At 37.3% G+C, this 23,321-nt stretch overlaps 1 protein-coding gene across 1 annotated transcript in view; it reads right to left on the bottom strand.

Moving 5' to 3' along the window:
* NCAM2 (neural cell adhesion molecule 2) overlaps nucleotides 1-22,894 on the bottom strand; it is a 308,946-nt gene extending 286,052 nt beyond the window's left edge. The window contains exon 1 of the mRNA XM_027795129.2: nucleotides 22,730-22,894. Coding sequence (XP_027650930.1) covers nucleotides 22,730-22,781 — 52 coding nt within the window. The 5' untranslated portion in view covers nucleotides 22,782-22,894. The remainder of the gene's footprint in view (nucleotides 1-22,729) is intronic.
* Between the last annotated feature and the right edge of the window lie 427 nt (nucleotides 22,895-23,321).

The raw sequence follows: 23,321 nt of genomic DNA, 5'->3' as shown, positions 1-23,321 counted from the left end.
ATATGCACCTTCGTGGTTTTGATAACAGGAAGGAAAAGCAAGCATTTATTTCATCATTAAGTCTTTACTGAAGGTAGGCAATGAAAACAAGGAGGAAAAGGCAAAGAAGGCTGAGAAACAGGGAAGACCCCATATCAGCATTTAGCTGGGTATTTCCAGCCAAAGATACTGTAGTATCTAGAACATACTCTCCTCTTCATTAACTCCTCCCTTTTCCAAGGGCATGCACCAACAGAAAAGATTTGCTATCAGGAGTATTATAAGGAGTTAGGTTGGTGGAAAAGTTTACAGATGGCTCCATGGCAAAACAAAGTTAAAAGCATTGAACCTCCAATTTAGCTTTAATTCAAATTGCATATCAAAGCAAAGATAGAGACAGTTTCTCATATGAAAAAATGCATGGTTACTTCGCATGTCTAGCTGTGTACTTACATATTTTTTCAGCTATTTTGTATTACACAAAAACTAAAATTAGGCATCAGTCTTTTCTTTATATTTAGGATGACATTCTCTATTCTTTATTACAATTTTGCTTTGGTTTAATCCTTCAGAACTTTAAAAAAGTCATCTTCACATGTAATTGTCTTGAGAGCACCCATTTTACATTTTTTTTTATATCAATCTTTTCATAGTACGCATTTGAGTGTTCTTTTTACTTTGATTTGTAACACAATTTCCTCTCTGGGCAGACAACACAATGTAAGTGTTATCAATATCACAAGAAATATTAAGTCTTTTTAATTATACTTTGTTACCTTTTTTCAAATACAGAATTATGACACTGCAAGTAGGGAATAAACACAAATGAATCAACTTGAATCCATCGTATTCCTTAGACACATGTTTTAATATATCATAAAATGAAGAGTAAACTGTCAAAGTGAAGATTTCGTGTTTCAGAGGTGTTCTTAAAAGCAGCCAATTATTTCTCAATTAGAAGTCTCTCACTGAGTTAAACCTAGCCCAGCGTGTTTGAAGAATGCAGATGGACATCCTGTGCTTATTATTTTGTAAAAAGATCTAATAAGGAATCACTGATGAGATGTATTGACTAAGGATTTATTAAATTGGAGTTATGATACCACTTAATGATTTAATGTGAGCCTGGAAAAGCATTTGAACATGGACCAGACGTAGAGATCAGATGTTTCCAGAAGCTTGAGAACACTCAGTATTATTCTAGTATTTGATACATAGGTATGCAAGGTTGCAATGTGAAGAGTAGTTACATGCAAGCAATAACAAAGTAGCATCTTCCAAACTTGCAAAAGTTCATCTACTTCAAATTGTTATCCATGTTTTCTGATGGTATAGTAGGGTCCAAGTTTTAACACTTAAGTAAAAAGGCATTCAAGGAATTATGAGTTGATGAACAAGGAAAAACAAAGACTGGAAAACCTTGTCTGCCACAAACTACAGCTACAAATAAATTATGTACTATACATGGATAGTTTGCTATACTTCCAAATCATATGAATTTAGTCATGGCATCAATTTCTGTCCTTCATTGATTTCAGTGATACTAATCAGATGTATCTGATTAGAAAAATCTGACCAATATTACAGGACTTTTTTTTTAGATTTCAATAGTTAACACTAAATGACAGAGCAATGCAAATTTAAGTTGAAGCCTATATATCTTTGACTTGCATGAGTAGAGTACCTATAACTGAAGAAGGAAATGTTTGTTAAGTTACACAATTTGGATAGTATCTCCTGAGTGCTTTTTCATAAGAGAAGATATGAAGCATTCCAGAACAAAATCTTTTTCCACTTGTCCTTGCTTTTTAAGAATCTTAAAGATCTTGACTTTTTGAATGTAAGTTACTTGTGGGCACTATGATTCTCTCTTTTTCCGAGTTAGGTTTGCTTCTATAGCATTAACTGAAAGCATAAATACAATATATTTTAGGAGAATATCTGTCTATATTCTGGGTTCAAGCTTTCTGTACTGCCTGGGGAAGGCCAGGACAAAAAAAACACTAACAAAACCCACCAAAACCAAACACACAGCTCAATTGAAGAAATTGGTAAAATTACCATAGGGAGAATGCAGAAATTTGGCAGTTGTGATGTGTCAAATGTGGTCTGAGTTCTGGCAATTGTATCTTGCCCTCCCAATATAAATTATTAGAAACCTGTTAGTTATATATACTGCTAATATGAAACTACTTACCAAGGACTTGCTGCAAATTTCTTTACAGTCCAGGAAATTATAGTCTCAAGTACCTCTACCTAGACTTCAAGTCCTCTATGAAATATGCCCATCTATTGATGTCTTTCTAACCAACACATTTTTTATTACAGTACTGTAGTTGTACAATTCCTGTAAGTTGCAGAGCATCTATTTTTTCCTTCATGAAAACATTGCAAAATATGTTAAAGAATCAGCTATTTTTTATTATTCTTCCACCTATAACAACTTCGCAGAATGAAGTTATTTTATATTTCATAACTGTCTTATGACTAATTAATGGAAACAGCAATTCTGAATATTTCTTTTTGCAGATAGTACAATGATTCTCCAGCACCTTATCATTAATTCTTTAAAAACATAGACAAGAGTCACAAGTAAAATTCTTGCTCTTCAGGATGAGTCACTTTCTCAGGTCATCTCCACAGAGAATACAAATACTGATATTTGATTTCATGTTTTCAGTGACAGCTTGGTGAAGCTTATTTGGGTAGGACTTCTCTAAAAAACAGATTCTTCTTTAAAGATCCCCAGAACAGTTCATGTCAGTTCCATGGAAAACTCATGCTTTTGTGTTTTCTAATCGTCGTCATCATTATTATTTCCATTATTTAAGAACTGCTACTTATTTTGTGAAGTCAAAGCATTTAGAAAGCATTTCTTTTAGTGTACAGGAGTAGATTCTACAGGCATATCTTCAACTTATTAAATGCAACCTGTTTTCAATTTCAAATTTTTGGATTTAATTAATCACTAATTCATAATCAGAACATGACATGAGTGAAATTAAATAGCTAATTTTAATGTACTTTACTTACTAAATACAAACTTAAAGGAGAAATTTCAGGGTTTAGTTACAAAACTAACTCAAGAATGCAGGAGAACAGCACTTTTGGGGGTAAAAGATTCTAGTGTCCCTCTGTAGGCACAACATTACAACATCCCTCTGAAATCCCTTTACCTCTTTCTTAAAGTCACTTAGTTTTTATACAAACATTATTTTAAAAGCTGTTCCATGTTTTCCTTGCTCTTATGGATGGAACTTTACATTTTCAGACTAAAATTGTCCAGTCAGTTCAAATCCATTCAATCTTGCACCAAGCACAGTTTAACTTAAAAGAGTAATTCTCCTTTCTTCCACTTACAACTCTAGAATTTATTTAGAGACTCCAGAAATATCCCCTCCTCACTTTAAAATAAACAAGCCCATTTTCTTGCATGCTCTAATGCCTACTTTCTCATCTTGCATTAACATTTATTCTTGAAAATGGATTACCAGACTTGTAAAGAATGTTTAGAAAAATAGATTTCATTGGAATCTGGGACAATGGCATAACTACATAAAGTTATTATATTTAAAAGAGATGAGATGAATCTATTTGAACACACACAGTCTTGCCCACTATTTGTTAGAGCAGCAAGCTTGTACTGGCCAGGCACCTTTCCTCTAGCTTTTAAACAAAGGTATAGCATTTGCCACTGAATCTTCAGTTCCGTTCAAGATCACAGGATTGATATTACCTGCTCATTCATTTTAGCTTCCACTTTCAATGCAGAAATGTTCCTATCTATTTCCAAAATTCACTTTCTCTTTACCTTTTTTGGTTCCTCTTTCCCTCCTTACAAAATCTTGGCATTGCAGTAACTAATTTCAAAGATTCTGGATTCAAGAATGCATGGGATACCTCAGAATATGTTTCACAGTCAGCAGCATGATCAAGAAGAGTTACAAAAATCAGTAGTAGGAAATTATGATGAAGGTGGTTGAGACTTCAGGAAAAAACAAGCTATATCTTTATAACTTGAGTTGAAGATAGTTTGTATATCAGACAGAAGTTACTGAAATTCTTGATTTATTTTTTCAATTTTTTTTCTCCAAAGGCTCCAGATCTACTATAATATGAAGAGGGCGCGAGGGAAGTGCCACTCCTGTCTTCTACCATGCACACTGAGTAAATTGATGGTATACAAACAAATCCCACTTATGACTCAACCAGTATTCAACAGATACGGAGAATAATGTACTACAAATATAAAAAAAATTCTGATTCATGTATAGTGGAACACACTGTCTGGAATCCCTTTTTGAAGGAAACATTACTCCTGTGTAAAAAGGAAACTAGGGGAATGAGGGTGGGGGTGGCACAGAGCAGGAGAGTAAGTCCTGAAGGACTGGGACTGTAGATTCACAATCTGTACACTGGGAGCAGTCACTACTTTCTGATTAGACCACACTACTGTGAACAAGTCGAGAGGTAGCATTTTATTCCACAAATCTCTACAGAAAGTCTATGATTTCTAGATATACCAAACTATTTCTCCCTCACTTTCACTTTCTTAAAACACCTAACTTATTTGTTTAACATTTTATTTTAAAGTTTTTCCACAAGTTTCCTTGCATTTAAAAATTCACACAGCAGTGTATTTCGCTGTCAATTGCTTAAGCACACATTCAGCATGATCCTGATATGTGTTTTCCAATGAGGTTTTTGGTTGGTTTCATATGTAGCAGTAGAGATTTTCCCCTTTTGTTAGGTTACTGACATTTTGTTACATGGCTTCCTCTGCCTTATAGGACACTCAAACCTTTCACTTATGCAACTAGAAAATAACAGGGCTCAAGCAAGCTAGTCAACAAAAACAATTCTGCATCATTGTGAGAAAACAACTGAATCTGCTCTCTTATGCAAGATACAGCAGCCCCTTTTGTCTTCATTTACTACCAGTATCTTCATGTTCAGCTCAACAAGACAGAACATTAAGAACAACAACTTTTAAAATAAAAATTACAGAAAGTCCTACATATACAAAAATTATCGTCTGAATTGCAAAATTCTTCTGTTGCAATAGTTTAATTTAGGAAAAAGGTCTACATGAAGATTAAAGAACTAATAAAACACACTGGTTTTAAAATGCTTACAGCAAACCATGCACATTCACTCGCACAGGAAAATTTGCCGAACGTAACATAAACAAAACATGAACATAAAAGTTGTGACTTTGTGCAAAGAGTCTGCAAAAAAAAATTAATAATTTTAAAATGTATGTCTGTGGGGATGAAAAATATCATTAACTCTCCCCTCTAAATGGATTTTGCACTTTGCTCCAGATAATTAGAGAATGTGACAGTATGAAAATTAAGTCAAGGTATTTTCCTTTATTGTGATACTCTTTCTAACCAATGTCTCAGATCTTATTTTAACAGAGAGAAATTTCTTGTAGGTTGTTTGATGTTGTTTATTTGGTTGGGTTTGGTTTTGTGTTTTCTTTTGGTTGTTTGTTGGGGTTTTTTTTTTTGGGGGGGGGGGGGTGGGGAACAACACAGTTTTGCTTTTCACATGAGTGAAAAAGAGGCTTAAATACTGAATTATGTAACCCTTCATTAATAATTACCTGTAACTGAAAATAATTTCATCGCAACTTCATTATCCAGTGATCTGGGGTTTGGTGGTTTGTTTGGGGTTTTGTTTTTTTTATTATTATTTGAAGAATCAGCCAAGTATTTTTGTCTACCAAAAAATCCCACCTAAATCCTAGATTTTTTTCTTTCTCTAAGTAGTTTTAACAGCCCGAATATTTTAGATACAAAATGTACAGTACTCCCCTTTCATTTGAGCTGTTCCTGCCTTTTAACTAGCTGTTAACTAGTCAAGAAACAATGAACTGTATTTGTTACAGCTGACACATTCAGAAGTTAATCGCTGACATAGATCTGGCAGCTATCCCAGTAAGGAAAAAAAAGAATGTATGGATTAGAGCTACTTTGCATGCTGGTCAGAAACACACACTAGCAACATGACAACGAACTTTGCACTCAAAAAGATCCCTCGTTTAGAAGGCTGCATTTAAGACTGGAAATTAAATAAACCATCAAATTTAAAGTGACAGATTTAGCCTGAAAAAACAGCAATCGAGATTAGAAAAATCAAGATACATATTACATGCAGCAAATTGTAACTTCTAATATAATTATAAATGTTCTTGCCAGGCAGTCTATTTAAATATGAGAAAAAAAAAAACAAAGTCATTTTCATTTAAGTAACAAATGGATACTTTTTAGTAAGATACATCATTTTCAAGAAGTATTTAAATGACACACAAACCTACAAGCATTTAGATTTCAACTTCCCCAAAAAAAGCCTGATTTGAGAAGATGCTAATTAAAGATCAAAGAAATTAAAAAATATTTATTAAGGATCCAACTAAATAGAGAAATTAGTTTAAAAAAAAGCAAACAAAAAACCACACAAAAACAATCAAAACCAGGAAGTGTCCTACTATCTTTGACCAAGGCATACTACCTTTCTTTATGGAGTTACTTCAGTGGTAAATGCTATCAATATTAATCATAATTGAACTTGTTTGGTCATACTTTTCTTCATCCAAGTAGTCTCCATAGGAAAGAGGAAACCTTCTTTTTAGCCCTGTGGAACCAAGGAGAGGAGTAGTGTATCTCAGACCACTGATGAACCTCTGCAGAGCCACTTGTTTGTGCCTCTTATGTCACCATGGATGTAGCCAGGGAAGCTTCCCAAAACATTCCTTTCAGTACCTAATTGACAGTACACTGAACAAAATCCAAGCACTAGAAAACTTAAATAGAAGTTGCATTGTTGACTCCAAAGAACCAACTCTATATGTTTATTTGGAAGGCACATCATAAATTTCTGCAAGTTGTCTGGGGAAGAAGTATGAATATTCATAGATACTCAGGAGGAGGTGGTGATTTTTTTTTAATTTATGATACGATTGGTTTAAAATATGTAATTTCAATCGCCCTGATATACAGGTTTAAAGCTTCTGGTCAAATATTGAGCCTGAAGCTCTCTACATGGCCAGCAGTGAAAAAGAAATTCTGCTATATTAAATGCATCCAGTTATACACTGGTTACATGAGTTACCTGTACACAGGTAGAGCTGCATTCTCTGTACCTCTCTTCTTTTCACAATCCCCTTCTTGTTCTACTACTATTCTTTTCCAAGTCTTTGAGACCTGACTTTAAATAAATAATGCTGCTATTTATACAGCTAATCCAATCTGCAGCAATAGATAACCCCTTATGTGTACAAACAAGGCAGGGAACGCATAAATTCTGCCCCTCTAATTACTCTGTTCTCTCATTTGTGCTAGGGGATCAGTGAAATGTGTGTTCCAAGCCACATTTCATTGCCCTCCTCATTTTTGCTCTGTGGGTGGATTAAAGAATCCACAGAGGTTGTACCAGCATTTGGCACCCTGCAAAATGCTTGCTCAAAACACTTGCATAAGTAATATTATTGCCTTTTTATATATATATATAAACAGATGATGGAACTAATATTATTTCGCTGTTTCTGTGTTTGAAACATTACCAGCAATTAATTTGGCATTTTTGTACTGGTATTTCATTGTGTTTGAAGATCATACACAGACAGCTGTGTAACACCATCCCACTTTTATTTCAAAGGAAACAAAACTCAGGAAGACAAAGGTAGGTCCACCTTAACTCCAAAAACATACGAAATCACAACACAACAGATACTCAGTCTGGCAATTTTAGTAAATGAAGTTAGCAAAAAAGAAGAAAAGTTTGGTCAGATCCTGAGCCTATCAATACTGACAGCATATTTCTCACCCAATTTCATCTACCTAAAACGTTACCAGTTCAGCTTTCACAGCCAGCCTTGACCACCAAAACAGCCTGCTTGGCCATGGAAAGAAAACAATTTGGTTATTCACTTTCATTCCTCGAAGACATAAATGATGACAGCTATTATTTCAAAAGTACAAAAATGTAATTTCTGATGCAGTGTCAGAACAGCGAGTGAGGAACATAAAAAACATTTAAACACAGATCTTAGGGAATCTGTAGGGTGGGGTTTTTGGTTTTGTGTTGGTGGTGTTTGTTTTCCTTTTTCCTCCCCCCCTCAAGCCTACTTTCCCACCACAAAACACATTTCTATTTTGTTTCCTTGTCTTCTTAAAAAAAAAGAAACAAACAACACACAACATAAAACCCAACCAAACAAAACAGAACACCACCCAAAAAAAAAAAAAAAAAACCAGCAAGCCCTGAGCATTCCGCTTGCTAATTTGCGGATTTTAAATAAGGATTTCTGGGGATATTCCTAAGGATGCTAAAGGAATGCCAAATGACCACATCCACCAAACACTCTACCCTCAGATAAAGCCCATTTAAGACAGAGCTGCTGGAACTAGCATGCACAATCCTAAAAGACAACAGTGAAATCCATTTACAGTCCCTGCATATTTTAATGTCAGTTTTGACTCCATATCTTATCATAAAAAAAAGCAGGGTGACTGTTAAAGCATCCTAGAATGAAATCAGGACAGCTAGCTAAATTCTGGATGCACAATGGACTTTGACCTTGATCAAGTTTCTTTATGTTTCATTTCACATCAATAAAATGGGGATTCTTGGTACAATTAAGAAAAAACATCCACAGGGCATAACTTCTGTTTTGTAAAGAAATACTGCATTAAAGCAAGGATGTGGATGTGAAAACAGAGAAACAAATTTTAGCAAAACCAAAGCAGTAAAATTCAGGTATTTGTTTCACTGACTACGACAGAATTAAAACAAAATCCAACATATTAAGTAATGATTTATGTCTAAGATGCAACATTAACGTCTCCCCTTTCTTTCTGCTGCCTGAATTAGTTGATTCAGAGTATACACTGGGCCATATTAACAGGTAAAAATCCTCAGGCACAAATAGTTATTTGTACTGCCACAAAGCTTCACAATGGGAGAACCCAGGTTTCCTGCCAGCTAGCAATGTTCTAATAAGAACACTATAGTCTCTTGTACTACTTCATGAAACAGTTCTTCCCTGTTTAAATGGATATCTATTCTATTGTCTAGAAATGGTATTTAATCTATTGGATTGAGTGTCTCTTATTTTTACAAAGGAAAAAAATATAGTTTGATTGAAGATACAGTAATTGCTTTTAAATTTAAAACACTTTTCAAGTATTAATGATTTAATAAAGCCAGGATTTCCTTTCTCACTGGTAGCTCACGTGCACTCTAGTTATATCAGTTTAAATCTGGTACCGGACTCTCTTCCAAAAGGATGCTGTTTCATGAACATAAACTGCATGGGCACTCTCAGAGCGATGTGCTACATTAAATGCCCCTAATAAAGTTAGAATATCAGTCAGTGTAGCTTCTCAGAATTTATGGAATAGCATCAAATGTCCAAAAAGATGGTTCAGCTTTTAGGATACCACGAAAAATACTTGGGACCCTGAACTGAATTTATTGCTCTGTGTGACATCTTCTCTATTTAGGTCATATATGCACAACTCTGGACAAGGCTAGCTGTGCTTACGACATCAGCAAAAATGTGAATAAATATGATGCAGAGAGACCTTAACTCAGCTTAAGCCTGTAAACAATACATTTATGTCAACATGGTCACAGCCTATGACAAATGGAACTATTTACTTGGAGTCAAAAGTCTTCCTCCAGTTCCCCTCTTCCTGACAGGTGTGGGCATTTTGGGGCATAAGGACAATGCTGTGCCATTTAGATTTACTGGTTTAGGTTTTCTTTAACTTGAGGATGTTTGCACTGTCCTGCCTTTATCTTGCTGTAGGCATGTCAACACAATCTTTGGCAGGCAGACACACTCTCCGAGTTGGCCAGATGCAACCTGATGGCAGTTTGTGCATCTGTAATTACCACAACACTGCGCTAATGTTAATAAGCCGTAGCAACATTTTGTTCAAGCACTGTCAAAGGAACAGCAGTTTCAGTTTTTGAAGCTAGTTTGTCTTCAGTTAACTAGGAACATGTGCAAGAGACTTTGCATCTGCCTAGAAGAGAACAAGTGGACATACCTGCTAACTTAATTCCCTACTTTTGCAATGGTGAGGCTGGAGGTATGAGGATTAGTACATTTCATACTGAGAATTCCTCAGCATGTTACTGATACTGGGTGGCACACATGTTCTGAAGACAAGTAGACAAAAGCATTTTTAGATTTCATCTATAATACTGAACAGGTAATTATGGAACACACATTGTTTAGTAGACAACCTTCTAGGAAAACAGAAAAAAGGTGGTCTTGACTTCTCTGATCTGCAGAAACTATTTCTAAAGTATAAAACAGCTGAAGAGAAAAGCTAAAGAATGCTAAATAAGGATGGAGATTTTCTAATAAAGATGCCATTTGTGTCAGTTATAATAGATTTTATGCGAACACCTAGATGTATATGACATTGAATAGATGGACCGTGTACTTTTAGCACACAGATACTGTACTCTGATAATGAAAGCATGTGTTTTACTTGATGCTTGTAAGAACTGAAAAATGAAGTATGTGATTCATGATTTGCTGGTAGAAACCAGTAAAAAAACTACACTTTTTACTGCCAGGTTGTAAACTGACTATCCGCATGTAAGAGGCTGAAATCAAAAGTTTTACCATAGAAATATTTACCTCTCCTCATCATACATCAAAAATTCAGTTTATATAATGCTGTTACATTGCACAATGCAAGCGAATGGAAATATTACTAGAGAAGAGAGATTCTGCCAAATAGATGTAGGCCAAAGCTCAGTCTTAACTCAATGAATCTGAGAAGGTTAACTGTTTCCACTCTCATTTTACTCCTTGTATGACAGCAGGACCCCAAAAGTATTTTTATAATGTAAATATTAAGAAAAACCACAACACAATTCCTAACTCCATGAAGAATTAAGCCTTACATAAAGATATTTCATGAAAAATTAAACTCGGACTGATAACGCAAATGCTTATTTTGTATAGAAGTGTTAACTGTGAAAAGTAACTTTTGCCTAACTGTGCACTTTTTTTTTCCCCCTAGCAACTGCTTAGAAAAGCTTATAGTCTCCTTTTTGCTGTTTCAGTAATTCTTTTTCATAGACGTGTGCAGCTATTTTTAGGACTGAATTGCAGAAAAACCTCAGGTAACTGAGTTTTAGGTTACTATTTTTTAAACTTATTTGATAATTCAAGCAAAATAATCTTGGAACACATATTTGCAAACGTGGCTACAGTTCAAATAGAAATAGCAGACAGTCCAACTGACATTCATTCAGTCTTCAGTGTTCTTATGACAAAAAAACACAACTCTGCTAAACACAAGGCCTGTCAAGCGGAAAAGACTCTAAGACAAGCCTTACTTAGAGGTATCAAGTATGAAGTCTTTCAGACATTGTGTGATGCTTTAACACACACCTGGATTATGAAAACAGAGTATTATTTTAACATCACCATCACCCCCAAAATAAAATAAAAACACAGCTAAACAAAAAAAAAAAAACCACACCAAGGAGAGAAGCATCTCTTCTTTGAAGAAAACATGCACCTTCAGTAAATATGAGATGTTCCTTCCTGCTGCTTGAGTTTCCCTTTCCCTGCCTCCCCATTACAACACTGTTGTTTCTGATCAAACAAACTTTCACAACTGTAGCTACGAAACTCATTATGCCATTTTCATAGGTAAAAACAAAACATTACTACAGAAATATTGTTCTATAGGTTGATAGAGATGTTAATTCTTTAATGCCTGCAGGTCACATGTAATACATTTACTGTGTAGTTATGAACAAAAAAAGGTTTTCTGCAAGGCTAGCTTTCTTTGACTTATATACTTATATAAGTCAATATATACATTGTATATAGGTATAAACACAGACTATTTAGAAACCTTTCACGACTGCATTCAATGGGCTTCATAGTCTGGAAAATAGTCACAAACACATTTAAGGTGCATTAAAGCACTTCAACATTCACCATCACAAAAAAAGAGTAAGTAAGATTTCTTTAGAGTAGCTTTTAAAATAGTCACAATAACGTAAAAGTTTATTTTTCTTTTAATTTTTCAGTCACCCATTTGCTACAGTTGTACTTCGTAGTTTAAAATAGACACAGAAGGAGGAATGTCAGAACTCCAACTAATAACAAAAGGGCTTTTCTCTCTTGAAAAGGAGTACTTGGTTTTGTTTAGTTGTGGTTGTTTGCTTTGTTTTTTTTAAATGAGATCTGGAGTAGGTAAAAATGAAAAATGCACGACTCATACAGAACTATATTTTCTTTTCATCAACATTTTTACAGGAAACAATAGTTTCCCCAGCCAGGTCTTCTCTTACATATAGCAGATAAGGTGTTCACTCATGTACCCAGGGGAAAAAAAAAAAAAGTACAAAAAACACACCTAAAAAAAATACAAACCACACAACAACAAAAACAGAAAAAAATGCTATCAGAGTGTGGCCCATAAAGGGCTGCACAGAATGAAGCATGTTATTCTTGAGGATTTAGAACACACCTAGGAAACTTCCAATGTATACTAATGTTTGCAAATGATAGAGAAAAAGATCAAAATTCACTTTAAAAATAGCAGCGTGTAAGCAAATCACACACTCAGAATGGAAACCCACTACTGTGACATTAAACACATATCTGTAAATTTACTTCCAAGAATGGTAAAATAAGAATAAGCCTACCATGACTTTAGGAGAATTGTATAGAAAACATCACCTATGACAGATTTTTCAAACCCAGCAACATAAATTCTCGATTATAACAGCTTGTGTACATACAAAGACACTCACAGACATGTAATGCAAAGATGCTGGGGAAGATTATTTCACCTAAATGCTAAAAGCTGCTGAACCCAATGTGTGGAACTGCCATAAACTAGCACAAATCCATTTAACATCATTCAGACAGTACACTTACAGACTTACAGGCACAACCTGAATACTGAACATGTAAGGAACAATTTTGACTCGTGTCACAAAGCCACAGACCAAAAACAAACAAGTAAATCAAAACTCTCAAAAATACGAATAAAACCAAATGAATAATTGTTATACTAAATGGTAACCTCCAATACAGCTATGACCTCAGCTACAACTAAGTGATGGTAATGATTAATTGCATGAAACTCAACTTTTCATGTTCCCCCGGGGGGGGGGGGCAAATGAAATCTGTACCTTATGTCTTTGGGTTTACTATTAAAAAACACAGTAACATACACAGAGAAAAATATCCTTTTTGTCTCATGCACTGTCTTGAATAGAACCTGGCACATCAGAACATCCCATTAGTTGTTAGTTCTTCTGTGCTGTTCTATTAGCCCCATACTTTTTCAGCACTAGTTCATAAACATGCCCACTACTTAAATATACATAAAGTTAGAGCTTGATTTCCTATTCTTCACTAAATCAAAATTCCCACATACTCACATGGGAGTTATACAACTCCTTAAAGCTTCAAGCAGACTCTGAAAGCTGCAATCAGTACAACCCCCGAAACAGTACCCTTGGCACACAAGTCTCCATTGACTTCAGCGGGAGTTCCATGGCTGCAGGGTGTGCACAGTTATGTCACCAGAAAGAACTCATCTCACATAACATTGTTTTCTTAAAATACACTCTACAGGTTAGAGATAGATGTAGCATTCATATTATACCACAGACAGTCTTAATTGGAAAAAAATCAGCATTTATTTTTTCATAAATATAAAGTTAGGGTATTATTCCCAACACAGAAAGCACAGGAGCACACGATGATTGCATTATTTATTACTGATGGCAATGCCTAGCTGGGTATAATTCATCCTGAATTTCAAATCCCAGACAAGATTTCAAAAATTGGAATTCAGGGACAAAAGGCAAGCAGAAAGCAACAAAAGCAAAACTTCTATTGTGAAATATGGATGTCTGATACAAAAATCATTCAATGATCAGCAAAAAAACACATTTCAGTGTTGTGCATTTTATCTTTGTAATTCTCTATATGCAGACAAATCATTTAAAGTTGCATTTTCAGAGAACAGTTTTCTTCTACTTTCAAAGGGATGTCAGCAAGTGAGAAAAAAATCAGACATTAAAAAAGGGAAAATAATAAAAAAAGTGTTTTTACACCCAAGTGATTTTTTTTTAAGTTTTCCCAGAAACAACTCTAGAGAGGAATTTTTTTTTATTTATTTTTTTAAAAAATGTATGGATAACATCTAGTGACACCAGCAGAATTTGCAACAGGCACCAAAGACTCTGGCAATTCTTACTGAATTAAGTAGTAATATCTGCTATGTAACACCTATTAATAGATGAGAAACACTCAATTATGTTTTCTGGAAAGTATCATTCAGCAATTTGAAAATTATTTTTCCCCCAATGTCTTGAGAACTTTTATATGAAGAATGTCTTAGAAGCACATAATTTGAAGGGATCTCCTGGGACATTCTGGTGACCCATTAAATGTAATCCTTTCACGCTTAATAAAGAACCATCTTACAAAGAACCATACTTCTTCCCTCTCACTCTTATAATGCTCTAGAGTCACTGCTTTTTTGGCCAGAAATTAATTTTCATCATGAAGAGGTTTTTTTGTAACCAGTTTATATCCATTTACTCATATATCATGCTTCCCTTTCAAGTACCTCCGCACAGTCTCTGTGCTCATCTCTGGGAGTTGTCTTCCCAGCAATCAAATCTCTCTCAGCTTTCATTTTACAGGGCAACTGCTCACTTTTAACCCCCACACTCTTGTAAGGCAGAACTGATTACAGTGCAAAAGAAATACTTACGAAGAAGGAGGGGTTTTGACAATTGGCTTGAAGCAAATCAGCTTAAAATTCAAATACTTCCCATTACCATGTGTTAAATTAAGATAACCATAACCAGAAAGCTAGGAAAAGGAATAAAATATTTTCTAAGAAGCTGGAAAGAGACACCAAACAAAAAATGCAATTAAGTCACCAGAAAGTCCATGAATATAACCTGTAGTTCTGAGCCTGTCACACAAGAAATGGGCGGCTTCTCTGTGATACATACAAATATTAATGTCATGGAAGAGTAAAAGGAAGAACTAATATTACTCCATTACTTACAACACAGCAACTGAGGGTCTAAACATTTAATTTTTTTTTTCAGGCTTTTTAGCCTTTTTCTCTTGTTTAAGTTGTTGACACAGTGTACCAAGTAGATCAAAGTATTGACAGGTTTAATAACAAATTCATGCAACAAAGATCTGCCAAGATTATTAAGGAAGATCACACAGATATAACCTGACATATTCCTGAATGCTGTAGTGTGCACTGGCAGAAATATCACACTGTTCTTGTTCTGTACTTTGTTTCTTTACAACTCTTGCCTTGAGTCTTTTTCAGATAGAGGTCACTAGAGTACATCAGTCTTTCCTCTGACCCAGTGAACACAAGTTTGAGTATGGGATGTTCAAGAACCTTAAAAAAAATGCTACCTTATGTTATTGCTGTTAACTGATCTTCGGTACATTTAACACATTCCCCTTTTTTTACCCTGTCACCCATGCCCTGGATCTTCAGTTTATTTTGCTTTGACTACTTCAGATAACATAAACACATAATATTGACATAATAACATTGTAGGCTTTATTACATCTTTCTCCTTATAATAAAGAAAGTTAATTTTATGTGATTGGTATAAAAATTACTTCTCCCTACCTGTTTATGTCTACCCGCAACACATGCCACAAAGATCTCCATACAATGCTTTATGTGTCTCTCTTTAAATACTTCATTTTAAGTATAGACCTGACTTCATACAAACAAAATTCAGCTGCAGTACAAAGGTCTATGAAGTTAATGGGTTTGAAATTGCTTGCAGCTTGACTGAATATGGTGCAATGTTTTAGTAGCAAGAAAATTGATGGCAATGATTTTGTTTTTAAACTGAATTCATAGTATGCTCCAAATGGCACCTCTCGGGCAAAGTGATGAGAAAAGCAACTTCTTATATGAATTTCAAATATGAATTTCAGCTCATAGCCAGTCAAACAAGTGGTATTGTTAGTTAGGCTACAAGTGCATTGTAAATAGCTTACTGTTAGCTAACTGGAAAGGTCATTCTGAAAAATGACTTTTTATTCATACCCTATTAAGTTATTAATATGCTACAGGTATATTGTGTATTACTTTGAATTTTGCTGAATTAGCAAGTTACTCATCAACTTTTCTCTGCTGTTTAGTTATACTACTCAGGTAATTAGAACACTGAAAACCAGCATAACCTTCTAAAGTCACAATAAAAATTTATGTAGAAAGAAAAATGTAACTGGACAAAAAAAAAGCCACATTTGCTCCCCTCTTCACTTTTTCCTGGAAAAAAGCCACATCTTAAATAAACATAAATTAACATTTCAATGTTTTATGTTTCTTATGGAAAGCTAGTTCTTGAAGGAACTGACATAGTACTTGGCTAAAAAGAAATTTATTTCAGTAATGATATGCAGGACCAATGAAGAAACTGACTAAAACCTTTAGTACTTAATGTTGTTTCCCAATTTTATCTGGATGTTGTCCATCCACAAACTGGTTATTTCAGATAAGGTTATACTCAGATCATGGAAACTGGTGGCAAATTACAGCTTTTGTTAGTAGATCTCCAGGCTTACTGAAATTATTTGTTAAAAACTTTTTTTACAAGACTTGATCTCTTTATCCTATTGGCAATGCTCCTTGTATATTATATTAAAAAACAGGTAAAATCAAACAACTGCTTTTTTCTTTTCTAAAAGGAGCAGAAAACAGGTAAAACATTTCAGAAGATGTTTGGTTTGTTTTTTTTAAATGCTAGTAACATTCTTAAATAGTCAGAAACTGTGCAATGAATTTTTACATCATATACTTCACTGTATACCTCCTTCCCAAATTAACTTGAGACAGTAAAATATTTGCTTTTAAGGAACTTGTCCTACTTCTCATGCAAACGCAAAATTAAGTCAACGGAAATTCTCCTCTGCCTAGAGTCAGTAGAGTTTGGCCACAATGCTCAGTCATCTTTGTATTTAACAACTGCATTATAAATATCTCATTCTGCAGCCGATCTTAATATTTGTAGTTACTACTCCTGTGTCACATCATTTATGATCCAGGTTTTGATGCATGGATGCAAAAAGAGGGGGGGGGGGGAAAGACAGCAACCAACACTGCTTCTGTGGAGCTACTCAAATGCAGGTTATTCAAAGGCTTAGGGTTCTTGTTAAGTAAGGTTTCCTAAGAAGTAGATTTGTGTATACACGTGTATTCTTTGTTTCCTTTCCACATAACTTTTGAGTGTTTTTTAAATGGATTTCTTCTCCAGTACAAAAAGATTTTAATATCATAAGCTGTCAACACAAATAGCTGTAGCCAGACAAATTACTCTGTTTATATTCTTTTTTTATTCCTCCTTTATTCTTTTCATTCTATAAATTAAGAGGTAGATTCTGAGCTCATCTACAGCAGAGCAAATCAGAAAGTGTCTTCTCCAATTAACGATATCATCAAATGATAACAACTACTATAAAAATTCAGCAATGTATCAAAAATAAGAAGCTTGGTATTTTTAAAGATACCCCATTTAAGATGTTACAGTATAACACAAGACATTTGAAGAGTATTTTGCCATTTTAAATTAACCCTTTTCATTTTCCTGATATCTTTTACAAATATCCAAATCCATATAATCACAATATTAAAAGAAACTGAGCTACAAAAGCAATAAAAAGATTTTGTGAAAGAATGCAGGATTATGTTACTGAAGCTGGAAATCCTTAGATTCTTCAAGTAACAGCAAGAACGCTCTATTTAATATTCAAATTCATTCTGAGTTTTAAACTAGTTACCAAATATTTGATAATTTTAGTCAGATACCTAAACTAGAAAGCAGTTAAATACACTGAGGCGGGGGGAAATGGGACATAATTACTAGGTTAAATTAGGCCATGATTAATTGATTAGGTCAAAAAAAAAAGTGATGATAAGATATACTAGATACCAATAGGCCTGGATCTAGTCCATCAGACTCCAACTTCAGATTTGAATACATCATGATATCCTGAAGTATTCTCTCCCATTTCTGAATTTCAAGAGACATCAAAAATAAAACTCAAATGACCTGGGACATGTAAAACCTCAGGACACGCTTCATCAAGTACCCTGCCTTTATTTTATAAAATTAAGGTCTGTGTTATAAACCAAACAAAACATCTGGCATGAATTAGTCAGTAGAAACTGTTTAAAATATAAACACCAGTTATTATCCAGATTCTTTATCTGGAGAAATCTATGTCCTACTCTTTCAATAACAGATTTTCAAAACTCAGCCACAAATTACAGTGTAGTTAACACGTTTCCCAAAATGTCATATTAATTTGACTGAATTGTACTGGAATCAAATGGAATGTTCTGAATGTAACTGGGGAATTACTGGAATAAATTGGAAGAAAAATCAGTAAGTAAACATGAATATACTTGGGAAAGGTGCCTCAAAGAAAAGGTCAATGAAAGGGCTAACAAATACAGTATTTATTCTCAGAATACTTGTTGAGGAAGAAGGCCAGGAAAGGCAAATCATACATAGCCATAAAACTCCAATACCATTCCCACAGATAAAAATATTTAGTTATCTAAATAAATACATGAACTGTCCTGTAAGAGTCAAACACTATTCAGCCTCTTTCAAGACTTAAAGCTTTATTTCCATGACTTTATCTTTCACACATTTCATGATTTAGAGCCACTGCAAACAACAAAAATAACTAACTACTTTGTATAGCAGTGCATGAAACAAAACTGTCTACGTATTTCTCAACCAGCCATTCTTAAGTCAATCTTTCAGAACACCTCATCAGTCAAGGTTTATTTTCAGGCAGGTATTTTGATTTTCATCTTCACCTGAAGAGGAGGTACATAGGCTAAACCAGCAAATCAAATATGTTTTTTCTGATTTTTTTAATTAAGGGTGAAAAGGAAAAAGAACAAGGTAGTAAATGCATTTTAATGTTATATGCAATTGTATAAATCAACTGGTAGCAGAAAATTATTGTTCGCTGAAGTCTCAGGATATATTTTAGATTTCTGTACACAACTGGAGTAAAATATTAGTTCTGCTTAATCCAGTAAAATTGATTTCAAAAATTCCAAATTTCATGGACTCCCTACACAAAAAGCAGAAAGAAGCAGGATTCTAGAAAGTGACTGCACTGTAATGAATAAGACGCACATGCTGGCATCTCTTCTGGGGGATGTTCCTTATTAACAAGTAGTCCCTTATAAGCACTTGTAAGAGAAACTCTTCAGGAAAAACAAAAACAAACTCAGTATCAAAGCAGTGAAAAGAGAAAACTTAAAGCACAATGACTGAACAAGTACTCACTGCTATGAATCTCCTGGATGAGCATAAATAGATTAAATTCTACAAGGAAAACATTTCCTACTGCAAATTAACAAAAACTTGCTAACCCGAAGAAATGTATATTATGCAGAGTGATAAACAGGATTTTGTCTTATGGGAAGATGTCCATTTCATCCACTATAAGTCTTCCTAGACACTAGTAAAAGCCAATGAAGCCCCCTCCTCTGAGCATTGTATCACTGTATGTGTTAACAAGCAGATTTACAGAATGAAGTAGGCTGTTTTGTTGGGGGGTGCTGTGTGTGTGTTTTGTTTCATTTCTTATTGAAGCAAAGCTAATTAAATTTAGGTCTTTCACTCTGGATGAATTGTCTAGACAGCTTTGTAAGTTTAAGAAAAAAATCCTTTTGTTTTAGCATAATAGCATTGCTAGTTAAACTCCTCCCTTGTGATGAAATTAGGAGAGAGAATATTTGGCCCTGGTAGATAATTATGACATTCATAAGCTCTTAACTTAAGGAGCTGGGGGAGGGGGTTGCTCTGCTACTTGTTTTCAAACCACTCTGATTCTCTGAAATGGAACAAATACATCCCAGTTCCCTCTTCCCTATTCTTAAACACCAGCACTTCCCAAAGAAAAAGCTTCAGTCATTCTTCATAAAAATCTACTGCAGCTATAGTCTCAGAAATATAAATCCTCAGCCTAAGACTTTCAGTATTTCCAAAGCAAATGACCCAAATCTAGTTAGTGGCTTTCTTTTGAACCATCCACACTCTTATCTCTACTTTAGGATTAGAAAAAAACCCATAATTATCATCTAATACGCTGACAACACTAGTTTTCTCAGAAAACAAACAAAAGAACCACACAAAAGAAAAACACCCCTCACAAACACCACAACCTTCAATTGATCATCTGTGTTACCCACCACTGCATTCCCAAAAGGAGACAAATCTCAAGAATATTTGTAATAGCCTCTCAAATTATTTTAATCACTTCAAAAAAATTCTCAAGATTACTTCAAGGAGGTTACTTCAAGAAATATGAATTGCACAATAAAACCCTCACCATAATGAAGCTTATTAAAATTAAAAAAAAAAAACACACCACACCACTGTAGAATTTTCTTCTCCCCTAGCAACCTATATGGGAATATTTTCCACACGCAGATGTTTTCCCACTCCCATTTACTACCCCCTGCTGTGGATTGAGGCTGCGTGTTCCTGCTATTTCTACAGCCAGTTCAAAAATTTTAATCTTCCCCTTGCCAATACAATTCACTCCTTTTATAAAAAAAAAAACCACACACCACAGAAACAAAACAACAAAAACCACCAAAAAAACACCCAACCCTGTTTTTCAAAATTGAGACATAACTTACTATCAACGTTAGATTTATTCAGCTTTCCTCCTCTTCTATCTCCCCCTCATATCTATCCCCCTATAATTTTTAAAACACAGCTTAATAGCATCTAGAATTTCACTCCATTATTTATCTCCTGACATTTGTGATAGTAAGATACCAAAACTATGTAATCCTCCTACGCTGCAGTAATCACACTTCACAAACTAGCTTTCTATCATTCCTCCGTTAGAGGAACCACAGAGCACATCTCTATACACATTACACCTAGGTAGATCAATGCAAAGCCTGAAGGAAGCTTTCCCGTTCTCCTCCTCCTTTACCATCCCCAGCGCTGGCTATGCTGAAAAGCCTCCGGACTGTTTCTGAATAGCTGCTAATCGGGAGACCTTCAGAGCTCTTCCCGAGGTGGCCAAAGCACAAAAACATTTCTGTATAAATTGACAGCATCTGGTGGCTCTTTGCTACTTATCGACGAGACAAAACGTCTGTATGGTATGAGGTGTAGCGATTAACGCATTGAAGGAGACCTTCATAGCTGCAGTTTTAATACCTCAAGGCACGGTGCCTGCCCGCCCTGCCCGCCCTCCCCCCCCCCCCCCCCCCCACTTCCCCCCCCCCCCCCCCCTCAAGCGCAACAGATCTCACTGCACTCTCACAAAACACCGTGCAGCATCTGGGTGAGACATTCCGCCCTGGACCGCGGGTGCCTGCAGATGCCTGCGGATGGCTGCACCTTCTCGCGCCCCGGCGCGCCCCCTCGGTGCCCGCGGCGGGGGTCGGCGGGGAGGCGAAGCCGCCCCAGTCCCGGCGCCGGGCACTGCCGGAGCACGGGCGGCCGCCGTGGAGCTCTACCGCCCCCTGCTGCAAGGTGGCGGCACCAGGGGCCGAGGGCCGGTCCCCGCCGCTCCCACGCCTCCGCCGACACCTAGGTGGGATTTTGATTCCCCCACGCCACCCCAAAACCTCCTCACAACGGCCCCGAGCGCTGGCCTCCTCCCATCCCCTCAGGTACAGGCAATGCAGCGCTTTCAGGCGTCTCGCAGAGGGTATCCCACAGGAGGCACAAGCAGCCTGGCGCGGCTCCGCAGCCCACGGCGGCCCCTCAGGAACGCCAGAAACTTGCCCGGACAGTTTCGGAACCCCGCGCTCGTCCCTCACCGAGGGGCACCCTCGCCGTGCCGCACCCCGCGGGAACGCGCTCCCGGCGGCCCTTCCCCTCCCCGCCTCCTCAAGTAGCACAAATGCTCAAGGTGTGACATCCAAAAATCAGTCTTTCAAGCCCCCTGAAAACAACCACAAAACCCCAGCCACACCGCAACCCCTAAGCCCGTATTTTACGGAGCGCTGTCTGTTTAAATGCACATACATATGCAAAAGGCGAACAGTGCCCAGAGGCGTAACCTCCGCACGCCCCGCGCCCGCACACACCTGCCCCCGCGGCGTTATTTCATCGCAAAGTGCCTGCAGCCGCGCACACGCCCGCGCCGTGCCCTCCGCCACCACCCCCGGGCCGGGGGGCTCGGTGTCCCCGCACAGCGACAGGCGCGGTCCCCAGAAGAGGAGAAACCCCGATAGGTCACATTTCTCACTGGCCCCACCGACAGCACTTCTCTCCGGTCCTAAAAATGAAGCCCACGTTGCCTTCCCCTCAAGCAGACGCATATTTTAAAGCGCGATCCCCGACACATATATTTTGTTAATCGGTTATCTCCCTCCTACATTTATCGCCCAAAAAATTACGAAACCCCATGCAAAGCAGCTAAGTGCACTTAGCTCCTTCCAGCTTCCCCCCCCCCCCCCCCCATAAATGATACCTCTTGAAGACTTGACTTAAAAAAAAAAGGGGGGGGGGGGGGGGTTTGCGATGAAGCAAGTTTTAGGTCCTTTTTAATTAGGCTCCAGGGTGACAACATTGCTTTATTTTTTGCCCATTTCTTTTCCGGTTACACGTTAATCTGAACGAACAGACAATATAGGTAAGAAAAATAATTATTAAAAAAAAAAAAAAAAATCAGCCCTGCTCCTACCTTGCCCGCTACTGAGGAGCAATCCGAGCAGGTAGAGAGGCAGGAGGCTCATGTTCAGGAGCTCGCGCCGGCGGACAGTTCCAAGTTGGAGGTGCTCGGCCAGCCCAGACAAACCCCGCTGCCGTCCGCGCCCTCCCGCTCAGCCCCGCACCCGCGGAGCGCTGCTCGCCAAGTGACTGCCAGCGCCTCCCCGTGCCGCACTATATCAGGGAGCCGGCGGCCGCCGCGCAGGAGGCGGGAACACGGCAGCCCGCGCGGATCCCTCCGCGCCACAGGCAGGGCAACGCCACCGACGAGCGGCAGCGCCGGTTGATTCCTCCGCCGTTCTGAAAGGCTGCCGCAGGCTCAAAGCCTCCCTCCGTCCCTCCTCCCCGCCCTCTGGCAGCCCCCCGGCGGGGAGAGGCAATTTCTGCTCCTCGGAGCGTGCTCCCTGCGCCGTCGCCTGCGAGGAAACAGCCTAAATAAAGGGCGAGGCGGCTGCGGCTTGTCGGAGAATCCTACCGGGAAGCCCCAGCCCGCTGGGCAGGGAGAGCCTGGAGCGCGAGGGGCACACACCGAGGGGGCTGGCGCGGCCTCGGCACCCCCGTTCCCG

The sequence above is a fragment of the Falco peregrinus genome, chromosome 4, assembly GCF_023634155.1.
Source record: "Falco peregrinus isolate bFalPer1 chromosome 4, bFalPer1.pri, whole genome shotgun sequence".
Lineage (NCBI taxonomy): Eukaryota > Metazoa > Chordata > Aves > Falconiformes > Falconidae > Falco > Falco peregrinus.
The sequence above is the reverse complement of the archived record's forward strand: the minus strand, read 5'-3'. Positions and strand labels throughout refer to the sequence as shown.